This window comes from Nuphar pumila, chromosome 13 (genome assembly GCF_984573655.1).
Source record: "Nuphar pumila chromosome 13, dmNupPumi1.hap1.1, whole genome shotgun sequence".
NCBI lineage: Eukaryota > Viridiplantae > Streptophyta > Magnoliopsida > Nymphaeales > Nymphaeaceae > Nuphar > Nuphar pumila.
This window is the reverse complement of record NC_143261.1, coordinates 98,522,938-98,550,897: the sequence shown is the minus strand read 5'-3', so window position 1 is coordinate 98,550,897 and position 27,960 is coordinate 98,522,938. Positions and strand designations below refer to the sequence as shown.

Genomic DNA, 27,960 nt, shown 5'->3' with positions numbered 1-27,960 from the left:
CTATATCAAAGATACCTAGTTCGATCAGTCAATCAATCAATCAAATCCGTCAAAAAAGTGGGGATGTCGTCCTCCTCCATCTTCGGGCTAGACCACCTTCAACAGGAGCAGCTGTGTTATGTCCATTGCAACTTCTGTAATACCGTCCTCGCGGTAAGAGAATGAGGGGAGGGAGTGGAAGGCCTTTGATTTTAGTATAACCTTTTACTTTATATGAAGCTGGTTTTGTAGCCTTTTCTTTGTCTGCTTAGTGTTTAACCAAATTAAGACGTGAAAAAGATTGTTCTTGGTGTGATTGGTTTTGGCAGGTAAGCGTTCCCTGCAGCAGCCTGTTCAAGATGGTTACCGTGAGGTGCGGCCATTGCACCAACCTCCTCTCGGTTAACATGAGAGCTCTTCTCCAGCTACCACCGCCTCCACCGCAAAACCATCATTTCTTCCCTCCATCTCACAATCTGCCCGTTGTCCGTCGTGACCCTCTCTGTCTCTCTCTTTTTTGATCCCCTTGTTCTTGATTCAGTTCTAAAGAGAATATCTGTGATTTCTAGGATGAAAACCAAGCGGCCGCATCTGCTATGTTTCTCAATCCTTCTATCATAAAGGATTCAGGTGCTTCGCCCATGAGCCGTGCGGCAAATCACACCACCACCACCACGAGAACCACGACTGTCAATAAGCGTAAGCTCTCTCGCTCTCTCTAAGGTCTGAACGTGAAAAGATACGTGACATGATTTTGTAATAATTGATAAATAATAGCAATACGAGTTTTATTATGATAACCAGAATTCAGAAGGCGGATCTGTAATTTATTGCGTTGTGTTGTGTAGCACCCGAGAAAAGGCAGAGAGTGCCATCAGCGTACAACAGGTTCATCAAGTGAGTCATAATGCATGCTATCAACCCCTTCTCTTCTTTACTGTTACCCTCTTTGTTTCCTTTTTCCCCCTCCTTCACCTCATTTTCTGATATATTTGTATACTCATTTGTTATAGGAATTTTTGAAAGACTAAATTTTTTCAATTTCAGAGACGAGATCCAACGAATCAAAGCGGGAAACCCAGATATCACCCATAGGGAAGCTTTCAGCGCAGCTGCCAAGAATGTACTCTCTCTCTCTCTCTCTCTCTCTCTCTCTCTCTCTCTCTCTCTCTCTCTCTCTCTCTCTCTCTCTCTCTCTCTCTCTCTCTCTGAGAGTTTTTTTATGGATTTCAGTGGGCACACTACCCACATATCCACTTTGGGCTCATGGCTGATCAGAACACGAAAAAGAGCAACCTATTCCAGCAGGTAATGGATGCATAGCACTCATCTTTTGCACATCTTTATGATTTTGTTTTCTTTTTTTAGCTCATGTTATGTGTATTACTCTTGGAGTTGCCTAAAGGAACGTGATTCGAATCTTTATGATTGCAGGAAGGAGATGACCTGATAATCTCAGATGGTTTCTTCAGCAATGCCAGTATGGGAGTGACTCCCTACTAGTCTCTCTCTCTCTCTCTCTCTCTCTCTCTCTCTCTCTCTCTCTCTCTCTCTCTCTCTCTCTCTCTCTCTCTCTCTCTCTGTTTTATTTAAGCTTGAGGACATGCAGCATCGACCATGTTCAGTTTCTAGTGATAATTTACGTGTATCTGGTTAGCTTTGCCGCGTTGATCGATCGGAAGTCAAACTTCTTCCTTTTAAGATATCGCCCTTCTCTTTTTCTTCTATAAATGAGCTTATTGCTTTGTGTTGCCTTTTTTGATATTTAAAATGGTTGACTTTACTAACTACACAATAGGTAGTAGGGGCACTATCTATCTGAAGCTAAGGGGCTTTACAGGCTTAAGCCCTATCATGCTTTACCTAGCACACTAGGCACACATGATGATAGGGTTAAATATGCCGAATTTATGGATGAAAGTGCATCTTGCTCTTTCATTTTATTACCCATATCACATTTCATCATCACACACATCATTTTGCATGCTTTCACAAGAATATTATACATCTCAATGAAGAAGCAATTGGTCATTGACAAATTAATGCCCAAGAAGCCGTTGCTGTGTACTGTAATATAAATTTTGACAGAAAACAAAAAAAAGAAAGCACAGTAGATTGAACACAGGACAAAACCTTAGTGATCAAATATGGCATATTACACTATAGAATCAAAGCTAAGATGTCCTTGTGGATCTATTACTATCATAACCACCAAAGTAGAGGGGAGGGGGAAAGAAAACCACAAGGCAAGCAGAATCTACAAAAAGCAACTGTAAAAGAATGATCTCTTGAATCTTCAATTATTATCCCTTTTATGCTCTCGCAAAACTGCATTGATTTTAACTATGGCATGTCATAGGTCTAAAAGATAGGTGAAAAAATATTATATGGTTCTTTACAGTCTCATATTAACATTTGACCTTATCAACATTGTTTTTTTATGACAAGTAATCCTCACCAAAGCAAGGAAAACTCCGCGGGGGGGGGGGGGGGGGGGGCACGACCACCCTTTCTTCTGTGGCCCGCCTCTGAAAGCTACGGACACACCCGTGCACCATCGGGGTTGTCCTTATGAACATTGTTACCAAAGATAAATGTAACAAAGTACGTATATCTTAATTGTGGAAACTCTTTCCTTATTCAGTGTTAGAGGATATGAATCGTAAGGATTGGTTTGACATCGGATTTGATATTCCACTTGATCCGGATTCATATCCTCTAACATTCAGAGGAAAGGTCACCTGTGTGACTTGTTCCTTCTATTCTTTTGGTTTAAGTTGGTGTGTCCAGTCTAAATGTTTATCACTGTTACCTCACACAAATGACAAAAAAGAAAAAGAAAAGAAAATTAATATCATCACTTAGTTGTCATCATTCTGTGTTTGAATTCCAGTTATACCAATAGAGCTGTAATGCCGCCCAAATGGGTTACGCCGCCCACATGGGGCAGTTACGGGAAGAGGGGAAAACGCTACCCATCTCCCTCTCCCACGAAAATGAAAAGTGGGAGAGGGAAGGGGAAAACGTTTCCCCCCTCGTTTATAGGAGGCGGGTGAAGGGGGTAACGGACCCCTCACCCATGGCTATAAAAGCCATGGGTGCTACAGTCCAACAATAGTAAAGTTGTCAGAACTGCCGCACATAAGAGGTGACAGAGACGAGGGGTCTACTGTGAAGAGGCAGGAGGTTCAACCGCTACCTCACCGTCTGCAGGTACCGACCAGAATAGGAAAAAAAAACCCAAACCTTCAAAGTCCGTGAAATGGCAGACTCAGTCTGCACAAAAGGTAGACCGAGTCATCCATATCGCTTGGTCTAGGCATGACCCAGACCGAGCTGAGTTAGGTGAGTTAGGTGCAGACTGGGATGACTCAGTCTGGGCATGCCCAGAACGATCCAAGCAATAGGAAAAAAAATACAACAGTTCGACAAATCAAGTCGAGTCTACGTATTAGCAATAGATCGACTCGGTCTGAACAGACCGAGTCAGATCTGATATTTGGTAGACTGACTCCGTCTATTCGAACTGAGTCAGGTCTGATTAGCTTTAGCAGACCGACTCATTCTAGACAAACTGAGTCAGGTCTGTTTTCTTGACAGACTGAGCCTGATTATGTTCAGGGCAAATCGATCGGTCTATTTCTGCAGACTGTCTTAGTCCAGACCAAATTGAACCCGATTTGGGTCACACTGACTTAGTCTAGACCGAGACAACTGATCTTTGATATATATATATATATATATATATATATATATATATATATATATATATGTGTGTGTGTGTGTGTGTGTGTGTGTGTGTGTGTGATGCAGAGCATCCTGACGATTCGCGCATTAAAGACAAGTTGGATCCAAACCCAACTCATCTGATCCGATCTACGATGCGAGCAGTGGCAGATCTAATCGTGCATGACTATTTGTGTCCAATTAGATCTGCCCAAACCAAAATTCATTTTGCATATCTGAGATCTTTTGTAATTTCTGAGATATTTTGTATCTTTCTAAGAGATTGTATTTTATGTTTCAATTCCATTTTGTTAGGTTAAGGAATCACATTATATATATAGGTGCTGGATTATACAAATCCGGATATATAGTTCTCGTATCCTGTAGGATTATTTTTGTGGTACTAGAGGGTGTATGGGAATCTAAGGTAGTTTTTATTTTTCATTTGCATTTTATTTTAATGCAATTTTATGCAGGGTCCGTATTTCAGCATTGTTTGGATCTGGGCCAAGATCGAAACCCAAAGAGGACCCCTAGTTGGCGCCACCTAAGTGTGGACAAAAATGAGCCTTGTTTGAAATTATTTTTTGACTCTAAAGTCAAAAGAGTTGTTGAAAGGCTATTCAAAGCTAAGTGCAAAAATAGTGAAAAATAAAAAAATGCTTTGAAAAGAGGCCACCTTGGAATGACCCTCTCTTTATGATGCTCTTTTTTTGGAGCTTAAGAGCCCAAGGGAGGGGGGCGAGTTTGAGGAGGCTTGCTTTTGATTCCAGAAAAATCATCATTTTGAAGAAAGGTAGTTTTTATTGTGTGTTTTTGATATTCTGGACTGTCAGATACAATCTCAGTATTTGGGTAGTATCTTTCAAGATACAAGGTCGATTGATGCGAGCTTTGGCTTGTTGTAAAGCCAAGACACCAAGCTACAACTTTGGTGTTGGACATTTAACCGAAATTCATGCTTGAGAGTGGTTAAAATTCCTTGTTGTTCTTGTTTTGTGAAGAAGGAGGTTCTGAGGTGGTTTTGGTTGCTTGAGAAGAAGATACAAAAATTTTTTAGAAGAAAAATGTTTGGAGACATGGAGGGATGATAGCCTTATTGCTGGCTGGTTCTTCAAACCATTATGTTGTGTTGCTACTGCCCTTGCCATCATGTTCAAACCGGTGTTGCTGCTGAGAGGAATGACTTCTTTATTTGGATGCGAATGAGATAACATTTTTGTAGCTTGTCCTCGCTTCCTTTTGTTTCTTGCATAAGTTGTTATCATTGCCTGCTTGAATCGTTGTTGAAGGCTATGGAAGTTATTTATAAATTAGTATTATTGATTGTTTATGTGGATCTTACTGTTGAAACTCGGATTGTTTGATTTGTGATTGATTCTTGCAACTTGTTGTTCTGCACTCGAGTTGTCAGACATGGCCCTAGTATTCCGACCGTATAAGCCTGGATACTAGTCCAAATCAGGATTTCTTAGCTTGTTGGAAAGTTAAGACCTAGCTCGAGGACTTTACTGTTTATGATTTTGCGTGAATCTTTCTGCTTAAGCCGTAAAATTCTCTGTCAAATTTTGGATGAACAGAATCATTCTGAGGCCTGTCCAGCGCAAAACACTTTCTGATAGTGTTCCATATTTCTTAAATATTTATCCACATGTATAAAAATTGAAGTGGTTTGATTTATTACAAATTTAAGACATAGATCTACAACTTTCATGTTCATGATTTTTATTGAATCGACGCCGAAGTTGGCCTAATTTACCAGTTATTCTTGGTCTGCAAAAAATCATGTTTTCTAGTCATGTTATTTTCTTTTCCTAAATAGTTCTTAGTCTTTGTTGGTTATCCTGGTAAGTTGTGCTTTGTTCATGAAATTAAAACCAGTTCTAGTTAGCTGATATCCTGATAGATTTTATTCAAGTTTTGAGTCTTACATAATTCAGTGTTTTGAATGTCCGAAATTCATCGTTGGTATGCCTCATGATTCAAACCTTGTTCCTCAATTCGCATCAGTTAGAACAAAGAACATATAAGTTTCATAAATACGTAGAGACTAGTAGAGTAATTTGAAAAATTCAATCTTTGGCATTCTGGAAAGATCTCGATTTGATCTTTGAATCATTTGATCGAAGTTTTCTGAAACTCATCTGTCAAAGGGCCTAAATCCCTCTTGAACTGACTATCGGTCTTGGCTCGTCAATCTGACACAGTCCAGTCTTTTATCCATGGATCAGATATCCTAAATCTAATTTCAGTGAACTTAGATCCGTTAGAAAGGTGTGCGCATCACACAACTTTCTTGTGTTGGCCACCTCTGTTGAAACAAAGTGTCCAGGACCTGAAAATCCATTCGCTAGAGTCCTGTTTGGACTCGCCTGCATATAGTAGCTTCCGTGCGTGTCGTGATCTAGTGGATCTTGGATCATGGATCAGCTTTTGTGCTGAATCTGCCATCAGTGTGTGTGTGTGTGTGTGTGTGTGTGTGTGTGTGTGTGTGTGTGTGTGTGTGTGTGTGTGTGTGTGTGTGTGTGTGTGTGTGTGTGTGTAAAATTGGGCTGATGAAGTAGAAAATTGAGATAACGAAGATCTTGATTTTTCAATATAAACATGATCCAAGTTTGGATCCAAACTCAAATCGGATCGCGGATGCCCAAAGTGGATCCGACACTAAGTGAATTTAGCAGAGTTTAGTCCAAATCTAAGATTGTCCAGCATAGACGCCATACATATGCAAAATCATCAAGAAAAAGTTTGAATCAGGTGTACCAGATCTAAGATCTAGTCAGAATTGTAGTTGAAAAACCTAAGTGATTAGTTTTGAAATCAGAGTGGATCTAGATCTGAAGTTCAATATGAATTAGATATGGTGTAAAGAAGTGGTGTAAATAGAAAATATTACATGAAACCAGGAGTGGTCAAAAAGTAAAAAGATAAATTTTCCCTTAGTATGCCTAATTAGTAAAGAAGGCATAATTTGGTACCTCTAAGTCAGATTCAAGTGATTTTTGGACATTTGGATTCTCCTCTTCAAGTGAAATCCATTAGCAGAGGATGTGATGGAAAACTCTCAAAGAACAGAGTCAAAGTTTGGCATTTAAGCCTATAGGTATTTTGGTAAATTTTATAAAGACAAAACTGTAAATGATAATATGGAATATTCATTGATTTCATATCAAAACTTGTGAGAGGCTAAGGATATTCCTTAGAATTGAAATTTAAGTATTTCAGGTAAGTGAACATTTATAAATTTTTCTTAGTTAAATAAAATACATGCTAGTTGATTTAGGCATCTTTCAATGTGATTTCATGTGCTTTAAGTATACTAATTTTATTTATCTTGAATAGAACAATGTGTAGCATGCTTAGGAATCCATAAGTTATGATGTTCAGTATGATGCTTGATATGATGATACATATGGCATGCCGCTTGATTCATGGCATGATTTAATTATGAATATATCCTGTGTGGAGAAAATCATGACATTACTTCATGTAAAAGATTGATGTATGATTTTGAAAATTGAGTGTAGAGTTCCAGAGTCTCGGGATAGGAACTATCTTGAGAATGTCACGTTTAAGCCTTGGGAGGGGCATTGTAAGTGTCGTGATTTAATAAGTCTGTGGTGAGTTGCTATCCTTAAAGTTTTAACATGACATACATTGATGATTGTATAATGTACTAACTTTGAGAAATGAATGTTGAAAGAATGATGTGCATAGGATGACTACACAAAGCATAATAAGGAACTCTACTAGAAAGCTTGGTCTAGGGCATTGCTGAGGTGTGTACCTTGTGTATACCTTAGGAATATCTTAGACGTTCATAGGTTACCCTTAGGGGTTAAAACATTGCCCACTAGACACATGTAAGATGTAGCATGAACCACAAAACCTTGGGAGCAGGTATAGCTTCTTAAGATACCTTGGGGGCAAGTATAGCTCCTTGAGTACCTTGAGGGCTGGTATAGCCACTCTGGCTTTTTGGCTAGCTACCGATTTAGCTCTTTGTATATAACGCACTGGATTTCTAAAACAAAGCTAAATTAAAAATTTTATGATTTTTTTTTCTTTGCAGCGGAATCTAGAAAAGCTTTTAGCAACAGAATCAGACGATAATGAGTCGTCAATTTTAGAAAACTCTAGGCGAGTCACAGGTATGTGGTCAAGCACCTCTTGACCACCAAGGTGTTACATTTATCAAAACCACTTTTTTATTACAAGCATCACTGCTTGGAAAAAATAGTATTTAGTTTAATAAAGGAAGCAATACAATATTGTCTAGAGAAACTCTGGAACTCAATGTCACCTTGCTCTGCATATCGCAACGCAGGTCCAACACCTATAATCCTCATTAAATGGGCTCAGAACCACTGATGGTCTGGTAAGCAAGCAATCATACATCCATTCAACTCAAGTAAATGCATTGACCACTCAGGGTCACAGTTCGCAATAACGATGCTCAAGCCTCCATGACTTAGCGTATATCGCAAGAGCCTCCTCAGGGCTATGAGTTAAACATTTCGCTCAAGTCTTCATGAGTTGGTGTGAGCCTCTTCAGGGCTATAATTTGAATATTTCGCTCAAGTCTCCATGACTTAGCGTAAGTCTCTCCATGGCCTCCATTGAGATGTCAGACTCAAGTCTTCATACTTGGCACATATGTATCCTAAGAATCTAAATGCAAGCTCTTTGAGTTTGGCTTAGTCGTGCAGATACAACACAGGTCTTTGCCCTATCAGTCCAGTAGTATACCGATTATGACACCTTTCTCAAGGTTATGTGGAACTTGACATCATAACGTTCATTCACTCATACATTCATACATCGCTGAACCTAAAGCTAATGCATTGTTTCAATATTATTCTTTTCACCCTTAGTACGTGAGAGAAGCTTTGTCCAGGTATCAACGCGATGTTCTGGGAGTTGATTATTCTATGTATTTTAGATACCTCAAAAGGCATGTTGACCCTATTCATAGTAGGGCGGTTGACTCGTACTGGAATAACCCTACTAAGCCCAATTTAGATGCATTCTCTACTATAGTAGTTTGGTTCAATCCTTAGATAATTTAAGGATAACCACGACCTCAAACCCCTTGAGTGACTGAGGTCCCATTGAACTCTATTAGGTTTATAATCAAATACATGTCATTCGGGTTGTACCATCACTGTCTGCCAGGATGAGCAATAGTCTTGAAGGGGTCTGTCGATCTTACCGTTACTTATCAGATATGCACATGCCACTCGGGCAGCCAGTGCCTCCTGCATTGCGGACATATGTACCCGACCCCATTCAGTAATCCCCCCTAACATGATCTTTGACCATGGGGTTCATTCAGACTTTAAGTCTTGTTCATATATATGCATGACTCTGCTCTCAGCATCTACGGTCATCATGAACATCTCACTTCTTTCGGGTGGACAATGTACTCTGACACGATAGCCCTTACGAGTCTAATTGTGTATCAATATCAATGAGCATGCATATGACACGATCTCAATGGATTGACTGCTCAGCGTGAATCACCACAATGAGCAGTTTGCCTAGTCAAGGTACGACAACTACTCTGGATCAACGACCCTTACGAGTAAAGTGTTCTTACAAACGAACATGGAAATGGGTCATTCTAGCAGTGTTCCAACAACAGGACATCTTCGTGTCATTCAACTGGTTCCGGCAACTCTCTTGCCAACCATTTTGACAGCATTTTCCCTACTTCAATGGCAGGAGTGAGTCAATCATTTCTACGTTGTAGAAAGTACTTGACGGAATATGAGCAACACCTCATTTGTATGATGGAGTAACATGCTATGCTATTTTTGAGCTTAGTTGAGCTTCTTCAAAAAATTTTGCAGCACTCCCTCTCTTTAACTGAAGAAGCATGCATTTTTTTTAATCTCGGAGAGCATCTTTTCAGAATTTCTACAACACTTCTCTTTGACGGAGAAATCACTATGCTTTAACTCAGGAATGGATGCCTACCGTTTAGGCGTACTTTATATCCATCGAGGTTCGATAGAACCTTAGGCCATATCTAGGCCATGAACAAGTGACTTAGGTCTTTATGAAAAAACAGTTTTACGCAAAGGCGAAGCCTTTCCAATAGGGGCTTCATTCATCAAGTAGAATCTTGATCGAGAAGCGGTAATGGAATCACATCGACGATTTAAAGTTAATCTTCATTTGAACGCTCATTTACGCACAGAATATGTAGTATAAGTAGAAGCTTGTGCTTTATATGGTGGTGGCGTAAATGAGTGCATATACATATTGTTTGGGGGGTGAAACTGAACTAAATATCTTACATATATAATTGCAGAAAGCAGGAGCCTCTGTAGTGTTCGACGTGATGGCAAGATAAAATACATCATTTAAGTGCATAATATAAATTACAAAAAGCAGAAGCCTTGACATTATATAACGTGATGGTAAGACAAAATACAATATACACGAGAATCAAGATCCAACGATAGTCGCAAGGCGAGCGTGTGAACATCGAAGTGTCCTAGAGGGATCAACAAAGGACTAGGGTGAGATACCATTTTTAGGAACGCATATACTGCACTTTCAAACATATATATCCGAAGATAGTCACAAGGCGAGCGTGTGAGCACCGAAGTGTTCTAGATGGCTCAACCAAGGACTAGGGTCAGATACTACTTCAGAAGGTATACGTCATATACAAACAAGTAAATACTTGAAAGAGATGGATCAACGCAGCAAACTTACTTCAAATCGGGGAAGAAATGGCTCTGAAATGCTTCGTCTGCTTCGAACAAGGTTCTATCCTTCCTTTGAGAGGTCGGACTAGGTCAGATGGGTTCGACCTAGTTGAGAAAGAGGAAGAGCAGGTCAAGCTGCTAAATCTAAGTGGTTTGAACCAAACTAGGTTCGGTCCAAGACAACTGGGTCAAGCAAGTTTAGACTTAGCCCAAGTAGGCTAGGTCTGGGCTAAGTAGATCAAACTTGGATTTGGGACCAAAAGGGACTTTGACTTTGACTAAACCCAACTAGGTTCAAGCCAAGTCAAGTAGGTTTGGACCAGGTCAGGTGGGTTCAGACCAGGTCAGGCAGGCTCGGATCAGGTCAGGTGGGCTCAGGCCAAGTGGGCTAGGTAGGGGAGATTTAGGAGAGAGAGAGAAGGCAAGAGAGAGAGGGGGTCAAAAATATGAGAAGAGAGAGGGTGGAGAGGGCTATTTATAGCCCAAGATAACTTAGCTTCTAAGTTACCTTTTTTCCTATTTGCCCCTGGCTTTTCGAATAAAGATAGGAGGTTTCTTTTCAGGTGGGGCCCACATGAGATATTTCCATGGGATATTTTGTGGGTCCCACAAGATATTTTTTGAAGACTATTTTTATGGGTTCCACCAACATTTTTGTGGGTCTCAGAAAAATTTCGGGTTTTCGACAAATTTTTTTTTTAATCTGAGTACGCCATTCTCTTCATATTGACGTAACTAAGAAAGTTGGCTCATACAAATCTCTTGATTTTATTCAGGAATGAAGTTATGGCTCTCTGACTGTTTGAGTAAATATTTACGAAGATATGAATATCCTAAGCATAGCTAGTTTGTATAAATCAATTCGATTCATATTTCGAATTCAGATGTTATTTTTGCTTGAAATTCCTTATGAATTTATTCAGAACTTTTGCTAAAAAATTATGGGTCTTACATCATTACCCCCTTAAAAGAGTTTCATCCGTGAAATTCTGTTAAGAGTACTAAGTGCGTAACTCAGGATATTTCTCTCATGCGTTAGATTCATAATGTTATTCACTTAGTTTGATATCGTATTCATTCCAATCATAACCTCATATCATGATTCATGATCGATGAGGATATGCTTCTCATATCTGAGTTCAAATTACGCTACAACAATGACAGTTTTTGCTGAATCGATGTTCTTCCAACTGGCTATCACTCATAGTCATTCAATGTAACTATTTTATACACGCAGATCATTCTCACAAGGTTTAACCATATTAGAAAAAGTCTCATGTCAGATTACCTAGTCTTAGAAACGTACTTCCTCACAGGTTCGCCTTCGTCAGACTTACCTGATATTGGATCAGTACACCCTCACATAATCATACTAGTTAAGCTACTAGTTTTGGAACATGTACACTCACGTAGAGTTGTACGCCCTCACAGGCTCATCCTGGCTAAACTATGTGATCTTGAATATGTAAAACTTCACAAGACTCTCTTTTTTAGAATAATTCATCGATGGTTTATTTTATTGACTTTTAGCGTTCTAATTACATAAACTTAATTTCTCACTCATAGGGTCTATAGCCACTAATTTTAGGCATAAGCACTTAAGATTCGATTTGATAAATCCAAAATTACTTTAGAAAACAATGATACATATCGATCCAGATGACCGTACACAAGGTCATGAGCCTCTTGTCTCGAGCATTCATTGGATCTTGTCTTCTGGTTGTTTTTTACCCAACACAACTCTACCTATCAAGGTATTCAGATTTCTTGATATAGTCATTATCCGTGAGTTGTTTGGTTGACACCGCATAGACCCGACCAGCCATGGGTTTCTGCTCTACCCTAGGTAGTGACAGTCATTGTTGTTATGTTTGTTGAGAGGGTCCTTCAGATCCCATATTTCTTCGTTGAAGATCTAAGGCCTTCTTGAGACATTCTCTTATACGATGCCCTGGTTTGCCGTAATATAGACAACCTCCTGTATCACGAGGACAAACCCCTCTGGAGTGATCTGAACTACACCTCGGGCAACAGAAATTAGACTGTTGGTAGGGCTAATTGGCTTCTACCATCTGCGATGGTTGCTCGGTCGGTAGGGCATAGTTCCCTACTTGGAAATTCCTCTTATAGGAAGGTGGTCGTGATTCTTGACCACCTAAGAACGTTCTCTTATTATTCTCATTGCTTGTTATCGGTCTCTTTCCTATGACCCTTTTGGATCGCTCCCAGACTGCGTTAATCTTCGACGATGTTGCCACATCAACTTGGAATGTTTGGGGCATACTGGTTATCACACGAGACCGTAACCCTTTCTGCAATATATTTATATATTTATCAGCATTTTCCTGGTCAATGTTGAATAACCTGGAGAAGTAACGCTCAAGGTTCTGGAACTTGGTAGTATAGTCAATGAGACTCATACCACCCTACTCTAGTTCCAGGAACTCCATCTTTTTCTTATTTTTAGAGTGCAACGGAAAGTAGTTATCCATAAAAGTTCTCCGAAAGTCATTCCAAGGAACGACCTCAAATTGTGAGAACTAGATGATCTTAGTGGTATCCCAACACTTTCTTGTATTGTCCTTCAGCCTATATGTGCCAAAGTTGGTCTTTTTATCCTCTTGTACTCCCAATACCAGGAATGCACACTCTGTTTTCTCGATCCAGCTTTCTACAAACTCTGGATCGGCTCTGCCAACGAAAATTGGTGGGTCAAGTTTGAAGAACTTCTCATAAGTTATTACTCCAAGGTTCTCAATAAATCGCCTATGGCCCACGCTTATAACGATTGTCACCCTAACTGCCTGTGAACACTCCAAATTTTCCAAAAATTCCCCAAAATTTCCTTTTGGTCCCTAACTCACATTTTATGAATAATTGGGCCAACTTTTAAACCAAAATTCCATTCATTTCACGGACTCGCTGGAATCTGAACTCAATTTTCATTCCTGACCCAATTTCTGATCCAAATCGGGCCCAGATCCATTCTGGAATCCCAATTTTCAAATTTAACCTGATATTTTCCAGAAACCTCATTTTTAAAAAATCATACAATTTCAAAACAAAATTTTTTGTAAAATTGCTTCAAAAGACTCATTCGGGTCCCGCTTGGTAAAATCCTCACACTTCCCTTATATTTCTGGATCTTCCTTCCAAAAATTTAGAAAAAAATAGTTCATTCACTTCATAAAACCCCTTTTTGGGTTATAAAAACCCTTTTTTGAAAAATTTTCTTTTAAAAGAACCTTGTTTTTGAAAAAATCGGAAAATGGCAACGGCTTTCGCCTGCCTGCCGCACAAGAATGAATCAGTCCCTCCACACCATCTTCTTCCTCTCCTCATCTAATCTCCAACGGCCGATTCCCCCTCGAGCCATCCGATCATCTGCCTTCCCCCTCAACCGTCGATGTTTAACCATTGACTCCTTCTTGATGTTTCCTCCATCCCCTACTTAACAAACCGCAGGACGACCTCAAACCCATCGCCTTCACCCCTCCATGTGCTTCATTCTCCACACTTTCTTCCTTTCTCCTTTCCTATCCTTCTTCCGCAAAATACGTTGGCCATCCGAGCTTCCTCCTTCAGAATACTTGCAAAACCAAAGAGTTCCACAACCGAGCTCTGATTCCCCCTTCCAAGTCTAATCTTGCTATCAGTAACAAGAGATCCACCCAGCGTTAGTAAGAAGAGAGGAATACCTCCTTCAGTTTTCAGGTAAGAGCCTTCTTCTCTCCCCTTTCTGAATTGCCTTTCTTTTCCTCTTTTACTCCATTAACGCATCCTTGTTGCATATAGGAAAATTGGGTTATGGATGTGCAATATCAAATAGAATCCTCTGATTCCAACATCTTGCCTCGTTTTCTTTTTATTTTTCGGATTTCTTATTAGCATGTTGTGTCATTCTTTTTTTTTTTAGAGGATCTTGTTCATCACTGCATATAGCAGGATCGATCCACCTGCTGCCACAACAACGGAATGAATTCATTCCAACATATTTTTCTATATTCTTTTATGTTTATATTGTTGTTTATCTTGCTTTATTTCATTTCGATAATCAAGCAGCATTTTGATCCCCTTTTGGTTTTATGTTCTTTCTTTTCCCTTTTTTTTATTTTATTATTACTTGATCGTTCATAGATCTGGTGCTATTATGCTGGCTTTAATTTCTGGTTCACACCAAATTCTACATCTATTAACCAATTACGTTATGTAGATACATTTGTTCATCTGGGTGTCGATCTAATTGGGTACCCTAATGTAAAATTAGAACTGATCCAACCCTTTTATGAAATCTCGACAATTCTTTTAGAGGAATCTTTCTTTAGGTGATCTTTGTTAACAAATCATGGTGATTTTTGCCTCCCAAGAAAGACCGAAGCATGATTCCCTATCATTTGACATTCACGAATTCAGGTAGCAGAGCAACATATATTGTTTCCTGCTATTCTGAGAACATGCACGATCTATATCGCTGTAAGTATGGACACTGATGTCATTCTGTTTGGCTCAGGCCCCGAATTCTTGTTTATCTAGCATCTCACATTCATACAGGGTCAGTGTATGTATCTTCTGATCTTCCTTAGCACTTCATTCACACCTCCTTCGTTAAGTCATTCATTTTCTGTGCATTCTCCCTTGCGTGTTTTTCCTTTATTCTACCACGTGCATCGAGTTGATGATGTGCATCATCATTTCGTCTTGCATCAAGCAGTTCCCCTGTTGCATTTGAAATAAGTGTGGGTTCCAGCTGATCTAACTCACCATTACATTACCATGAGTATCGTGTTTTCCTGTTTTAACCTGCGTAATACTCTCTAGTTCCTAAGCATCTGTATAGCACCATGTATTGTTAACCATAGCATATCTACCAGATCATTTTGGGTAATTTATTCTAATTTCTCATTCTGAATATCTATTTAAATTTGCACATTTCTTCTATAATTCTGCAAATACTGATGGTATGCCTCCCATTTGATGGAGTTTTGCCTGAATCAAGATATCTATCAGTACCTATGTCAAATGTCTTTTACTCGGATCGTGTCTTTCCTCTCCTTGACATGATTATTGGGCACAATTGTTCAGGTCTTAATTCTACATAATTAAATGTCATATATGTCTCTCAGATATAAAAGCTTTTGCATATCTAGTGTCATCAACTGGATCAGTTATTCACTTTTGTGGAAAATTCATCTCACTCACCAGATCTGGCAATGAAGGTTCATACGATTTGGACTTTGCCGAAACTCTGCATATGCTGCTGGAATCCTTCTGTGTAGTGAAATCCCTTGGTATCACTAGCCTGACAGATCACGTCTGTCCATGTGATGGAAACATAGGTTGCTGAATTCAATTAGCTGAAGTTTGCTCGTTGCAATGGAACTTGCTGCAAAAGCATGGCCAGTCTTACCTGATAGATCTTCCCCTTGTATCTCTCAAAAGCCTGTGAGCTCTGCAAACCCAGAAAATCACATTTTATGAGTTTTGATGATAATGTCAACAGGAACACAGAGCTCCTCCCAGTTTGTTATGTTTGCATGAACAGTAGTCAATCTCATCAATGATGTTGCCAATTTGGTAGTCAAATTTATTTATTTATTTATTTATTCTAGTATGGCTCTCCACGACCAGTGTCCTAGTTGATTTTTTATTTAGCATTGGAATTTGACTCTAAGCATTGTGTTTGAATTACAGGGAAAATATGATTGGCTATTAGTTTGGAAATGCTTGGAGGACCAACTCAAACTTATGTAACCATGCATGTTGGGTTTTGTAGCATTTATGAACAGTCATTTTATATATATATATATATATATATATATATATATATATATAAGCTGTTTTTTTTTATTCTTTGGGGGAATTTGTGACTGAGGGTGAACAGCTTCACAGGTTATTTGTTTATAAACTGATATGCAATGATAGTTGTTCACTAAATCTGGTCTCTAATTGTGGCAGCCAGTAAGATCCGTCGACAGATTTTGGCTCCAGCCCAATAATCAATGCAGTACTGTCAAAACCTGTCACCAGACCCACACCTTCATTGATGTTTGTTGCGCAGTCACTGTTGCAGCATCATATCTGTCATCTTTCTCTTACACAGCACCCTGTTACTCCTCATTTCTTGCGCTTACAGCAGCAAAGCTGCATCCATTCGCTTGTTGTGTAGCACCCTTTACACTTGCTAAATGAATTGTTCTCTTCATATCTTCATTACTTATCCACCATTCACCTCCACTGTAGCCTATACCTTCATCACTGCCCCAGTGTCATCACTTGAGTTTGGCCCATACCAAAATAGTATTCATCCATTATATATTCTGTTAGATTAAATATTTGGGTGCTAGGATAAATTAACACCAGTATTCCACATCCTTCCTTTCTCTTCCATTTTATCACTCATTTAGGATCCACTTGCATTTTATGGTCAGTTGTATAAAGGTCATATCATGTTCTTGTATTTTACAATAACCCAAGTCGTAGATGATGAACTAATCACAAAAACACCAGCCACCACCACTTTACTTATTGCATGTTGGTTTAGCATAGCATCATATCTCCATCATCTACAGTCCGGCCTACTTCCAGCACACACTCTGCACTTTCTTCACAAATAAATCTAGGATGTTGCACCTTCACTCAGCTTCTTACTACCTTCTTCGTTTACTGAGTCCACCTGTAACACCATTTGCTGCAATCTTTCTCCCTTTTCCAAACCTCAGCTGAGATTCCAGCATCATCATTATTTCATCTGCATCCTCGGTATTGTGATCAATTCACTTTGCTACCACCTTGGCATTTGCGTTCAGCAACTTGCATCGTTACACCACCATCACACAGCACATTTGATGTTTGGGTTTATTCTGCAAAAATAGATTTTAACATTCACTCCACTTTTCGCATGCCAACATATTTTCATTGCATCTTAGGCTGTCATTATATATCCCATATCATCCCTTTGTTGTACTAGCTATTAGCCACTTGCTTCAGCATATATTCACACAGGTCCCTGTTGCCTCTTTCCACTTCATACCACCTGCTATCAGTGTCTCAATAGCATCCTGTTGTTGCCCATTCACCAACACTGTATTCCCAACCTTCACCTCTGAAAAACACCATAGAGCTGCCATAAACTGTGATTTCTCACAGTGGTTCACCAAAAGAAATGCCATATGTCTTTCATTTCAATAACAGCTCACCGCAAGCAGCTATGGCTGTTACATTTCATGGTGGTTCATTTTGGACCATCCTGGCTCTTGCCTTCATCCATTACATATGCCCTCTCATATAGGTTGTCGTTTACCTATAGTGTTATATATATATGTATATATGCACATTCTTTCATAAATACAGAATATACCACTGCCTCTCATATGTGCATTCTTTTCTTAATTAAATATGAATATCTATTTAGGCATGTCTATCTAATTATCGATATCCTTAGATTCAGTGTAAGTATTTTGCCATTTTCATCTTTCTCTCACTTTATACTAACTAAGTGTTTTGCAGAAAATATTCAGAAATTGTTGAAATTTCCTTAGATTTAGGATTTTATTATTTCTTTGTATTTCCAAACTTGTAATAAGTTTGATGCTAATGAAACTCTACATTTCCAGTCTTAGATTACAATGGATGAGCATGTAAATAGACATTTGTTTCATCATTTTCCTTTATTTCTAAAAATTCACAAATGAAAGCACAAATGGCATGTGCACCATTCTAATAGGTGGTGATTAATCCTAAGTTGATGATTTGCATCAATGGCCATAGTCAGGATGTGAATAAAATTTAGGATTTTCATTTTTTATGGAATAACATTGGATCCACACTGGATCCTCTTCAAAAATCATCATATTTTCAAATATTTTCTTCTTTTATTAGAGTCTAATTTAAAATTGGCTCAAAATATATATCAATGGGCATAGTCAAAATATATTGAGAGTTAATTTCATTTTAAACTCTATAAAAGCACCAAAATATGTTTTATTCTTCATGTGAATTTAAATACAGATTATTATATAATACATTCAATGGCCATAGTCAGGGATGTATTATATCTTCAATCTTATTTTAATTCACTTAAAAAATGAGATATGATTTTTAAATTCAATTTCAAATTTTCTCAAATCCATTTCATCATTTGGGATAGAATTGCATCATATTTTCAAAATTCCTTTTCCAACACTCCAAGTGATCTCAAATATCTTTCTTCAATCTCTATTTTAATTCATTCTTCTATCAAAGATTCAAAATTTTGATTTCAAAGTCTAATTTGACTTTGAAATATCAAATTCAATGTTATATTCAAAATTTCATTCCTAGATTCAAGTCCAATTTCAAAGTTCAATTTAAACTTTGAAGTTTCTGATTCATCTTTTGATTTCAAAATCAAGTTTACCTTCTTATCTTCAAAATTCAAAATCAAAGTTTGAGATTGATCCTGAATCTCAAAATTTGACCCTTCCTAAGTTTTAAATTCAATCCAGGTTTTCAAAACCCAGACCCATCTTCAAAAGACCCATTTGGACTTTCAAAACCCAAATCCAAAGTTAGAACCCAACTTCATCTTAGATCTCAGACCTCATATCCAAATTCCATTTTAGGCTCCAGATTTCGGATCCAACCCAACCTTGGATCTCAGACTTCAGATCCAAATTTCATTCTAGGTTCCAGATTCTGAATCCAACCCAACTTTGGATCTCAGACTTCAGATCCAAATTCCATTCTAGGTTCCAGATTCTGGATCCAATCTGATCTTGGATCTCAGATTTCAGATCCAAATTTCATTTAGAACTCCAGAATTCAACCACATCTTGGATCTTAGACTTGAGATCCAATCCTATTCCAGAATCTGAATTCAATCCTATCTCGGATCTCAGATCCAGTACCATCTTGGATATTAGACTTCAAATCAAAATTCCATTTTTTTTTAAATCAGTTTCAATTCCAATTTTCAAAGTCAATTTCAAATTTATTTCTCAAGTCTAAATTCAAAATCAATTCTTGTTTAGATATTGAATTCAAAAATCGATTCTTGAAGATCGATCTCAATTCAAAGTCCATGATGACTTTGAAGAATCATTCTTATTTCAAAATTTCAGTTCTAAATTCCTTTTTTTCACAGATTTATCTCTCCAAATCCTGATCATTCCAAATCCCGACTTGGAGATTCAAGTCTCTTCTTCCAAGATCCGTTTCAAATCTGGGGTTGGATTCAAAATCTAAAATCAAAGTTCAATCCTTAGAATCATTTCTTCACTTCATTACCAAGTCCATCTCAGAAACACTTGGAAATTTTCAAAATTATTTTTTTCAAAAGAGCATACATCTTTGCATTCACACAAGTATGATTCTTTGTGCATTTTAGACTTAGAATAAATTCTTAGATAATATTTTAGCAAAGCAAAAGGTATAAATTCGATCCTTGGTTCAATTAGCCCTGGTAAAGGCGCCAGGAACGGTCGAACCTCGTACTGACGAGCGAGCCCCGTCTCTCAATTTTTCCGCAAAATATTTTCAAACCGAAGGCGAGTAATTTTCTAAATATTTTCAAATTAAGGTCAAGTGAGACCTTCGCAAAAGAGTTCATCTCCCTCTTCTTTCCTTTCTTTTCTCTTCTCTCTTCTTTTCTTTCTTTTTATTTTCTCCCTTCAAAAAGGAGGAAATAGGGGTTGGAAAGGAAAAGAGAAAGGAAGAGAGAGAAACCACAAGAGAAAAAAAAATTGCGATGATTACACTGCCATAAGACAATTATTTTCATTCATCGCCTCTTCTAAAATTTATAGGGTTAAGTCTAACATGCTAAGTTAACTTAAATTGCAGTAAATATAACTAAAAACAATGACTCAAGAAAATCACTCAAATACTCAATTATGTTCATATGCATGTAGTTTTATATTCTCAAGAAACATAGAATATGAATTTTTTGTCTAAAATCACCCAATTTTCTCGCATGCATAGAAAACTTAAGGATACATGAAGCCATTATGAGCATTGTAGCTAAATCACATGCATTCATTCGGTCTCTCAAGCATGCATAAAAATTATTTTTAGAATATAGCTATATTATATGCGAAGTGATAACTACATTCTCGAACGTATATTATTTCATGCGAACTACCTTATACACGCAAACGAACACATTGTTTATTATTAACTAGAAAATACTCATAATATCCCTTACCTCAAATGCAAGCATTGTACTATAGCATGCAGTCGAGTCTCTCATAGTAGCATTAGGCTATGTTCAGTACATAAAGACACTTAATTACTAAACAGACATTTTTCATATTTTATAAAATTATCAAACTACCCCTCTCAACGGTGGTCTGCATCCTAATTTCAATGAACTAAACCTCACTCGATTCTAAGTTCGAGGTAAGGAGTCATAACTAAATTATGAAGCATATGCTACAAAGGTATTTTAGTCTTTTTATTAGGCTATGGGTCTAACCTGACCCAGTCCAAGTCAGAGCTGGGCTTGGTCTGTGTTCAGTCTAGACTTGACTGATTAGGACCAAGTTTGGTTGTCCGAAGGCTCACTCAACGAATATATATATATATATATGTGTGTGTGTGTGTGAATAGAGTTCGACCTAACCCAAGCGGGTCTAACCCATTTTCTTATTTTCTCATTCTTACTCACTTATTCTCAAATTTATTGAATCTTATCCAGACCCAACATGGTTTGGGTTTGGTTCATACTAATCCTAAAAGAATTTAGTTACCGAACCTTTTATAGCAAACTTGAACCAAATCTAGTTTTGTACAAACCGGATCAGACCCAATTCGGTCCCCATATGGTACAACCTAACTAAAAAAGTAGTTTGGTCCCTATTTGGTATCAACAAGATCCAGACCCAAATTATTTTGGATTTAGTTCAAACTGAACCTAGGACCTCTCTGGATAACCGAAACTAGACCCTGACCCATTTTGTTTGGGTCTAGTTCATGACAGGAAAATTGAGATAGTCCTTATCTCGGTTTTCTTTCTTTTTATCTTTTTCTTTTTTTTCTTCTTTTCTTTCCTGGGTCGCACCCCAACCGAGACCGAGTTGGTCTTGGCTGACTCAGTTCGGTTCAAACTTGGACAGAGTTGGTCTGGATTTGTTTTAAAACCTGTGACAGAGTGTTGTGGCCCCTGTCACCTCTCTCCTTTGAGCCAAACAATGCCGGCAACAACCCGGTTGGCAGCGACAGCAGCAGGGGTGCCACCACCCCTCCCTGTCTGCTCTCTTCCCATGAGGGTACCATAGGTGACCCCTCCGGTCGCCGGCGGCTGAGATAGTGGTGGTGCCTCCTATCTCAAGCCCTCATCTCTCTCTCGACTAATCCTCATCGGTAACCAAATGGTTGCCGATGGATAAGTCTGGGGCGCTCTGCCCCCTGTTCGATACAATGACGACAGCACCGACAACCCGATGTGGTTGCCGACGGCTGCATAATGTAGGGACGGAGGCTTTGCTTCTGCCCCATCCGCCTGTAGCGGAGCTGCATGCCTGAGAGGGTGGCTCTGCCTCCCTCTCCCTTGTCTCTCGTTAAACTCTGAGGGCAGAGGCGGAGCTGGGGGGGGGGGGGGGCAGGACTGGGCTGTAGCCCAGTCATGCCTCCCGAAACAGTTAACTTTTTTTTTTTTTAAAAGCCCAGCCTAGCGCAGTCCTAGCCCAGTCCTGATTCCATATGAAATAGATTTTTATCCATTTTTTTAGTCCAGCCCTGACTGCAGCAAATAGTTTGATTTGTCCATATGAAATAAATTTTTATTAATAATTGTAGCTATTTTTTATTTTATCTAAAAAAAAAAAATCGGGGGCGCTGCCACCGAACCCCCAACTGTCACACCAAGTTTTTTTTTTTTCTACACCCTGTTTGCCCCCCCTTCTCCCACACATGAATCCTAGCTACGCCACTGTCCGAGGGTGAGGGTGAACCCCTCCTCTGCCTTGCCTCTCTCGTTAAACTCCAAGATTGAGGGTGTTTTTTTTCTGTTAAAAGAAAAACCAAAACAAAAAAGAGGACGGTTGGTGACCTACCTGTTGTCTCTCTCTCTCTCTCTCTCTCTCTCTCTCTCTCTCTCTCTCTCTCTCTCTCTCTCTCTTCCTGAAAATGAAGAAAATGAGAGAGCTTGAAGGTGGGGGTCACTCCCCGCCACTTCTCTTATTGATAGTGAGGAACCATTCCTCACGAGGAACAGTCTTTCACCGCAACTCCCTCGCTCTCTCACTACCTATCATCGTGGGAAGAGTGTGGGGCTCGTTAAAGTGGTTTTAATAATCCAAAGGGTAGAGCCCTTGTTATGATAGTGCTGCTCTATAGAATATGATACTTAATCGACACCTCCAAGATGTGCTTTACATCATTTACCTATTTCTTTCTCATTTGTATCTCTCTCTTTATATATATATATATATATATATATATATATATATATATATATATATATATATATATATATATATATATATATATATATAGCATTGTTGCCCCCTTTTTTGAAAAATCCTGAGTCTGCTAGTATTGATTGTAATATCACTAAATACCAAGTAACCTATTATTGCGGAAAAACAAGATATGTCAAACTGAAGGTTTAAGGGCAGACGCAACAGACCCACAAGATGCTGCTTCTTAAACTTGATCGCTGTTAAAGTTGATCGCGGCTACGCTTAGGAACTTGAAATCCACTCGTTCACATAAGTTGTTATTTGCTTTTCCTTTTTCAGTCTTGGGAACAACTCTACCTAGTACGTGTACAGTTAGGGTTCATTTCCAACCACTTTACTTTGTTTGATCATAATCGTCTTGTGATGCCCAAAAGATTTCCAAACTCAATTCGTTCAAGGCTTATAGAGCAAAATAACCACATCCTTTTTTGTTTAAAAGAAAAAAGAAAAAGAAGGGAAAAGGTAATTAAAAATAGTTACCGCCGTTGCCGGAAATTAAACCCGGCCGGATCACTCGCACCACAAACGGGAATACTAACCATTATACTACAACGACAAGTTCCAACAATATTGCTTTGTTAGATCATAGTTGTTATATTTATTAACGTGGTAGTTTACCTTTCCCTCTCTTAGGATGTTGAAAAGATTACCAAATTCAACTTATCAGATTTTTAAACAAAAAGACCGTTTTCTTCTGAAGGAGAAAAAAAAAATAAAACAGAACGCCATTGCCGGAGAACGATCCTGTGACCTCCTCGTGACAGATGGAAATACTGGCCACTATACCACAACGGCTTGGTGCTGTTGCATTTAAAAAATTTTGATGATATGTTTAAAAATAATGGATAGGTTGGTGACAAAATGAAGGTAACGTTTCAGTCCAATTTCTCATGATAATGGCATCAATGCAATTTCAATGGTGGAAATCGGCAGACGTCTATTCAATTTCTTTATTTGCTTATACAATCTAAATTGCAATATACATCCGGCAATTTAGGAGGGTAAAAATGTTGTTTGTGTGTGTGCGTGTGCGCGCCATGTGGTACATGATAATCAATGTTACATGTAGGGGTGTCAACGGGTCGGGTTTGGTTCAGACCTAGGTGAAACCAGATTTTCAGGTATAGTATCGGGTCCGAACTCGGGTCTAATCGGGTCTATTATAAGAGAAAACATACCCAGACCCGAAAAGAACTAAATGAACCAGACCTGAACCATACCCGATAAAATAATATTTTTTTATCAAATTTACATTGAAAAATCATGGGTCTTAATCGGAACTCGGGTCACACTACAAGAAAAACGCTAGTTAGCAATGCTCTATTTTTCCTAGAATGCACAAAGAATCAGGCTTGTGCTATGGAATTTTGAAAATAACGCACGTTTTGAAAAACATGATGTTTGCTTTGGAAAATTGAAATGCAATTGGAAAATGACTGGAAAATGCTTGAAAATGGAATTCCTGGGAAAATTATTGAATTTCATTGGAAATCAGAAATTTGCATTGGAAAGTGATTTCTCAGGAAACTTGAACTTTGAAAAATCGATTTTGAGTTTTGGATTACTTTTCTGAGAAAATGGATTTTAGAATTCTGAGAAAGTCAGGAAGTTCATTGGAAAATGACTTTTGAAATGGAAAATGGATTCTCAGGAAAATTAGATTTTTAAGAAAATCGATTTCTGAAAACTTGGGATTTTGAAATTTGAGAATTTTAAAACATTGGAAAATATTGATTTGAACTTGGGAAATGCTTTGAAATGTCATTTGAAAACTTAGGATTCTGAGAAAATCCAATCCTGAGAAAGACTTAGGAAATCCTTGAGAAAATTGATTTTTCTTAAATTGAAATTGGAAAATGAATGAAAATAATGCAATTTGAATGAATGAATGAATATGAATTTGAAAAGGGAATTTCATTGAGGAATTGAGAAATCTTTTTAAAACTTTGAGAAATGCAGTGCATTTTTGAAGTTAGCCAAAGAGTGTAGGCTGAATGTGGCTAATATGAATATCATAAATCTTGGTTTTCTTCGTATTCTGACTATGGCAATAAATACGAATCCCACCGAGTTTACAAACTCCATAAGAGCTTGTTCACGTGCTATTCGTGTAAATCATAATGGATTTGAAATAAATATGCATGAATCATACATCACATATTGAAATTTGCAGAAATTAAACTATATGCAATGCAACCCTATTCTAAGCAGAAAAGTAACTTTTATTCCAAATATTACATTAATTTTTACATTTAATTGAGTAAAATAAATAAATAAAGTGACTAAGCCTTCTTTTTTAATGTTCCTGCAAAACTAGAAAACAAGGTTAGCACAAAAATGTAGGTTTTTCTGAATTTATCTGAAAATATTGGAAATTATCAGATATTATTCAGATATAAACCCATAATCATACCCCCTTTGATATAAACATGAGAAATAATGAATAAATTTTGAAAGTAAACTTGAAAATTCGAAATTGGGGTCAAAATAACCAAAATGCCCCTGATGACCTTGAAATCAAGGTTTTCTGAAAGAAATTTTATAAATTTTGAAAATCAAATGAAATAAATCAAATACAATATGATGAAATATGATGATATGCATGAAAATTTATGGAATTAAAAATTAAAATTTCGAAATTTAGTTCAAAATGACCAAAATACCCCTGATAACAAGACTATAGCCTTGAAACCAGGGTTTTCTGAAATAAATTTTGCAAAATTGAAAAATATGAAATGCAAATGAGATTGAAATTAACCTTAATATGATATGAAATGCTTATTTATATGAATAAAACCCTAAAATGGCGAAAATATCATAAAATATCAATTTTAACTTGATTTTCGTATGATTTTCGCTTCTGAATTTAAAGATAAACTAACACATAGAGCAAATGAACTTGGAATTAAGCCAAATTTGGCATAGACACCTAAAATAACCCTAAAAACAGAATGGAACTCGAAAATCTAATTTTTTGCATTTTTAAATATGGAAATTCAAATAAAAACCCTAAATTTTATGATTTATGGTTAAAAAGTTTATTCTAAAGAGGATTTAGGATACAAACTTCCATAAAATTTTCCTAAATTTTGTGGGGTGACAGAGGACAGTTAGGCAAAGATTTTTTCTTTTTACACTTTCTAGTTTTGACCTATGGTCGCAGCTGTGCCACTCCGGTAAGTCGGATCGGAATCCGGCGACTCTAGGATTTAGGGGAAACAGACAGGTTTCGGTAGAAAATGTGGGAAAATTTTTAAACAGATGAAAAAAAGGCTGACATTGTAGTAAAATGTCTTTGACAAACAGAGGGAAATTTTGTCTTTTTACAGAACTGGGATTTGGGTTACGGTTTGGAAAAGGGCACGCTGTTATCAGAGACCCGAATCTCTGAAATTTTAGGATATTGAAATCTGTCAGACAGAAAATACAATTTTGGTAAAAATACTGAAACAGTTCCAAAAATTCCCAAACTTTGGGAAATGACAGAAAAACATGTTAGAAACAACTTTTGTGTTGAAAGTTTTTGCATATGAGCTACAGATTGGGCGGACTTGGTGCATTAGGGTTTGTCTATACCCTGACGAAAGAAAATCGATATTTTCTCAAAGGTCTGAGAAATTTGATTTTTTACATACAGCAAAACAAACTCGACAAACTTAAAAATTTCCAGATCATAAGTAGATTCAATCATAAATCCACTATGATTTTTTGAGGATAATCCAAATCTTCCATAAGGGTGGTACCAGAGGTTCTTGTCTGCTAAAGCTCAAACTGGAGATTCAAAAAGGCAAAAAACCCGATGTAGGGTTTGATCGGTTTAGGTGGGTTCCAAAATCTGAACGAACCTGGGTTTTTGACATAATATCACTGACGCATAACCTCAACTGACATAAATTTTTTTGGGATTTAATGATGAACAAATAAACATAAAATAACACTTGGACTTTGTCTAAAACTAAGATTCTGTAAATTTTAAACTATGTAACAATGAATCCTATATAAGATGAATAAAAATAAAAGAAAATGAATTAATCTACATGTATTTCTAAAATAAAATATCACGAAATACAAAATTAAAATGCACATCAATTGGGATACAATATATTCTTTGTTGTTGGCTTGCGAAATGGAAGATTCAATCCATTGAACGGATGGATCTTACCGTTTAGTTAGCCCACACATGTAGTATGTATACTTTTTCTTTTTTTTATCTTTTTGGAATAAAGAACACACAAAACAAAAGTAAATATTAACCTACTAAACTGAAAACATCCGAATTTTTAAACTCTTCATCTCATAGCATTGGATTCACATATGGTGGTTCATTCACAAAAAGGAAACAAAAAGGCCCTACTTTGGATCGTTTGGGAAGAGGCGGGGAAGATGGCTTAGGTGTTGGCCACTTGGAGGTGGCTGGACCGACTCCAACAATGGCTTGTGACCGCAACGGTTGGTGCTGAAGATGAAGGGAGTCTTTGGAAGAGGTGCCACCAGTTGTGCTAAGCCTACAATGGTACGCCGACACAAGTGTTGGTGTTAACGTTGAGGATGGATTGCTTGTAGGCGGCTGAAACAAATGTAGAGATGGACAGCACTTTGTACGTGCTGGAACTTCGGTGGTGAGGGGGGCTTAATATGATGGTGGCATCACATGAAGATGCTGCTGTAAAGCTTGTTTGGGTTGGGTGTCAAAGGTTGATGGTGGCTGCCAAGGCTGGAGGGAAGCTGGAACCAATGGATCTTTGGTGGAGCTGGCTGGAGATGCAGCAAGGTGGGATGTGGTGGTAATGCTATGCTGCTGGCTGGAGGTGTTGGTTGCTGTGGTGGCTGACGAAAAGCTGCAGGTGGATGGGCTCTTGCTGCCACCAAAGAAGGTTGTGATGAAGTAGAAAGGGTGTTGTGGCTGGAGCAGCCAAGGAGGGAAGAATAGAGGTAAAGGGAGAGAGAGAGAGAGAGTTCAAGGGAGAGAGAGCTGCGTTGAATGAGAATAAGCAGCCGTTAGTTTCTTTTTTTCTTTTGATAACTTAGGTTTTAATAATCTAAACCCTAAGTTTCTAATAATATTAGATGGCTTTGATGAATGACTCTACGTCAATGGT

The 27,960-nt window shown here is 37.9% G+C and overlaps 1 protein-coding gene across 1 annotated transcript; it reads left to right on the top strand.

The window, feature by feature from the left end:
• The first annotated feature begins 63 nt into the window (after window positions 1–63).
• On the top strand, window positions 64–27,750 carry LOC149819397 (axial regulator YABBY 5-like). The gene is made up of 6 exons (XM_089986402.1): window positions 64–153; window positions 309–464; window positions 549–609; window positions 993–1,102; window positions 1,213–1,287; window positions 27,556–27,750. The coding sequence occupies exons 1-6, from the start codon at window positions 64–66 to the stop codon at window positions 27,748–27,750; spliced, it is 687 nt and encodes a 228-aa protein (XP_089842528.1).
• Window positions 27,751–27,960: the final 210 nt, after the last annotated feature.

What these genes read in the sequence shown, in the direction of transcription:
- LOC149819397 (XM_089986402.1), top strand. Translation starts at nt 64, where the DNA reads ATGTCGTCCTCCTCCATCTTCGGGCTAGACCACCTTCAACAGGAGCAG. An exon ending in TCTGTAATACCGTCCTCGCG is followed by an intron (nt 154 to 308) that starts GTAAGAGAATGA and finishes TGGTTTTGGCAG; the next exon opens with GTAAGCGTTCCCTGCAGCAG. An exon ending in CATCTCACAATCTGCCCGTT is followed by an intron (nt 465 to 548) that starts GTCCGTCGTGAC and finishes TGTGATTTCTAG; the next exon opens with GATGAAAACCAAGCGGCCGC.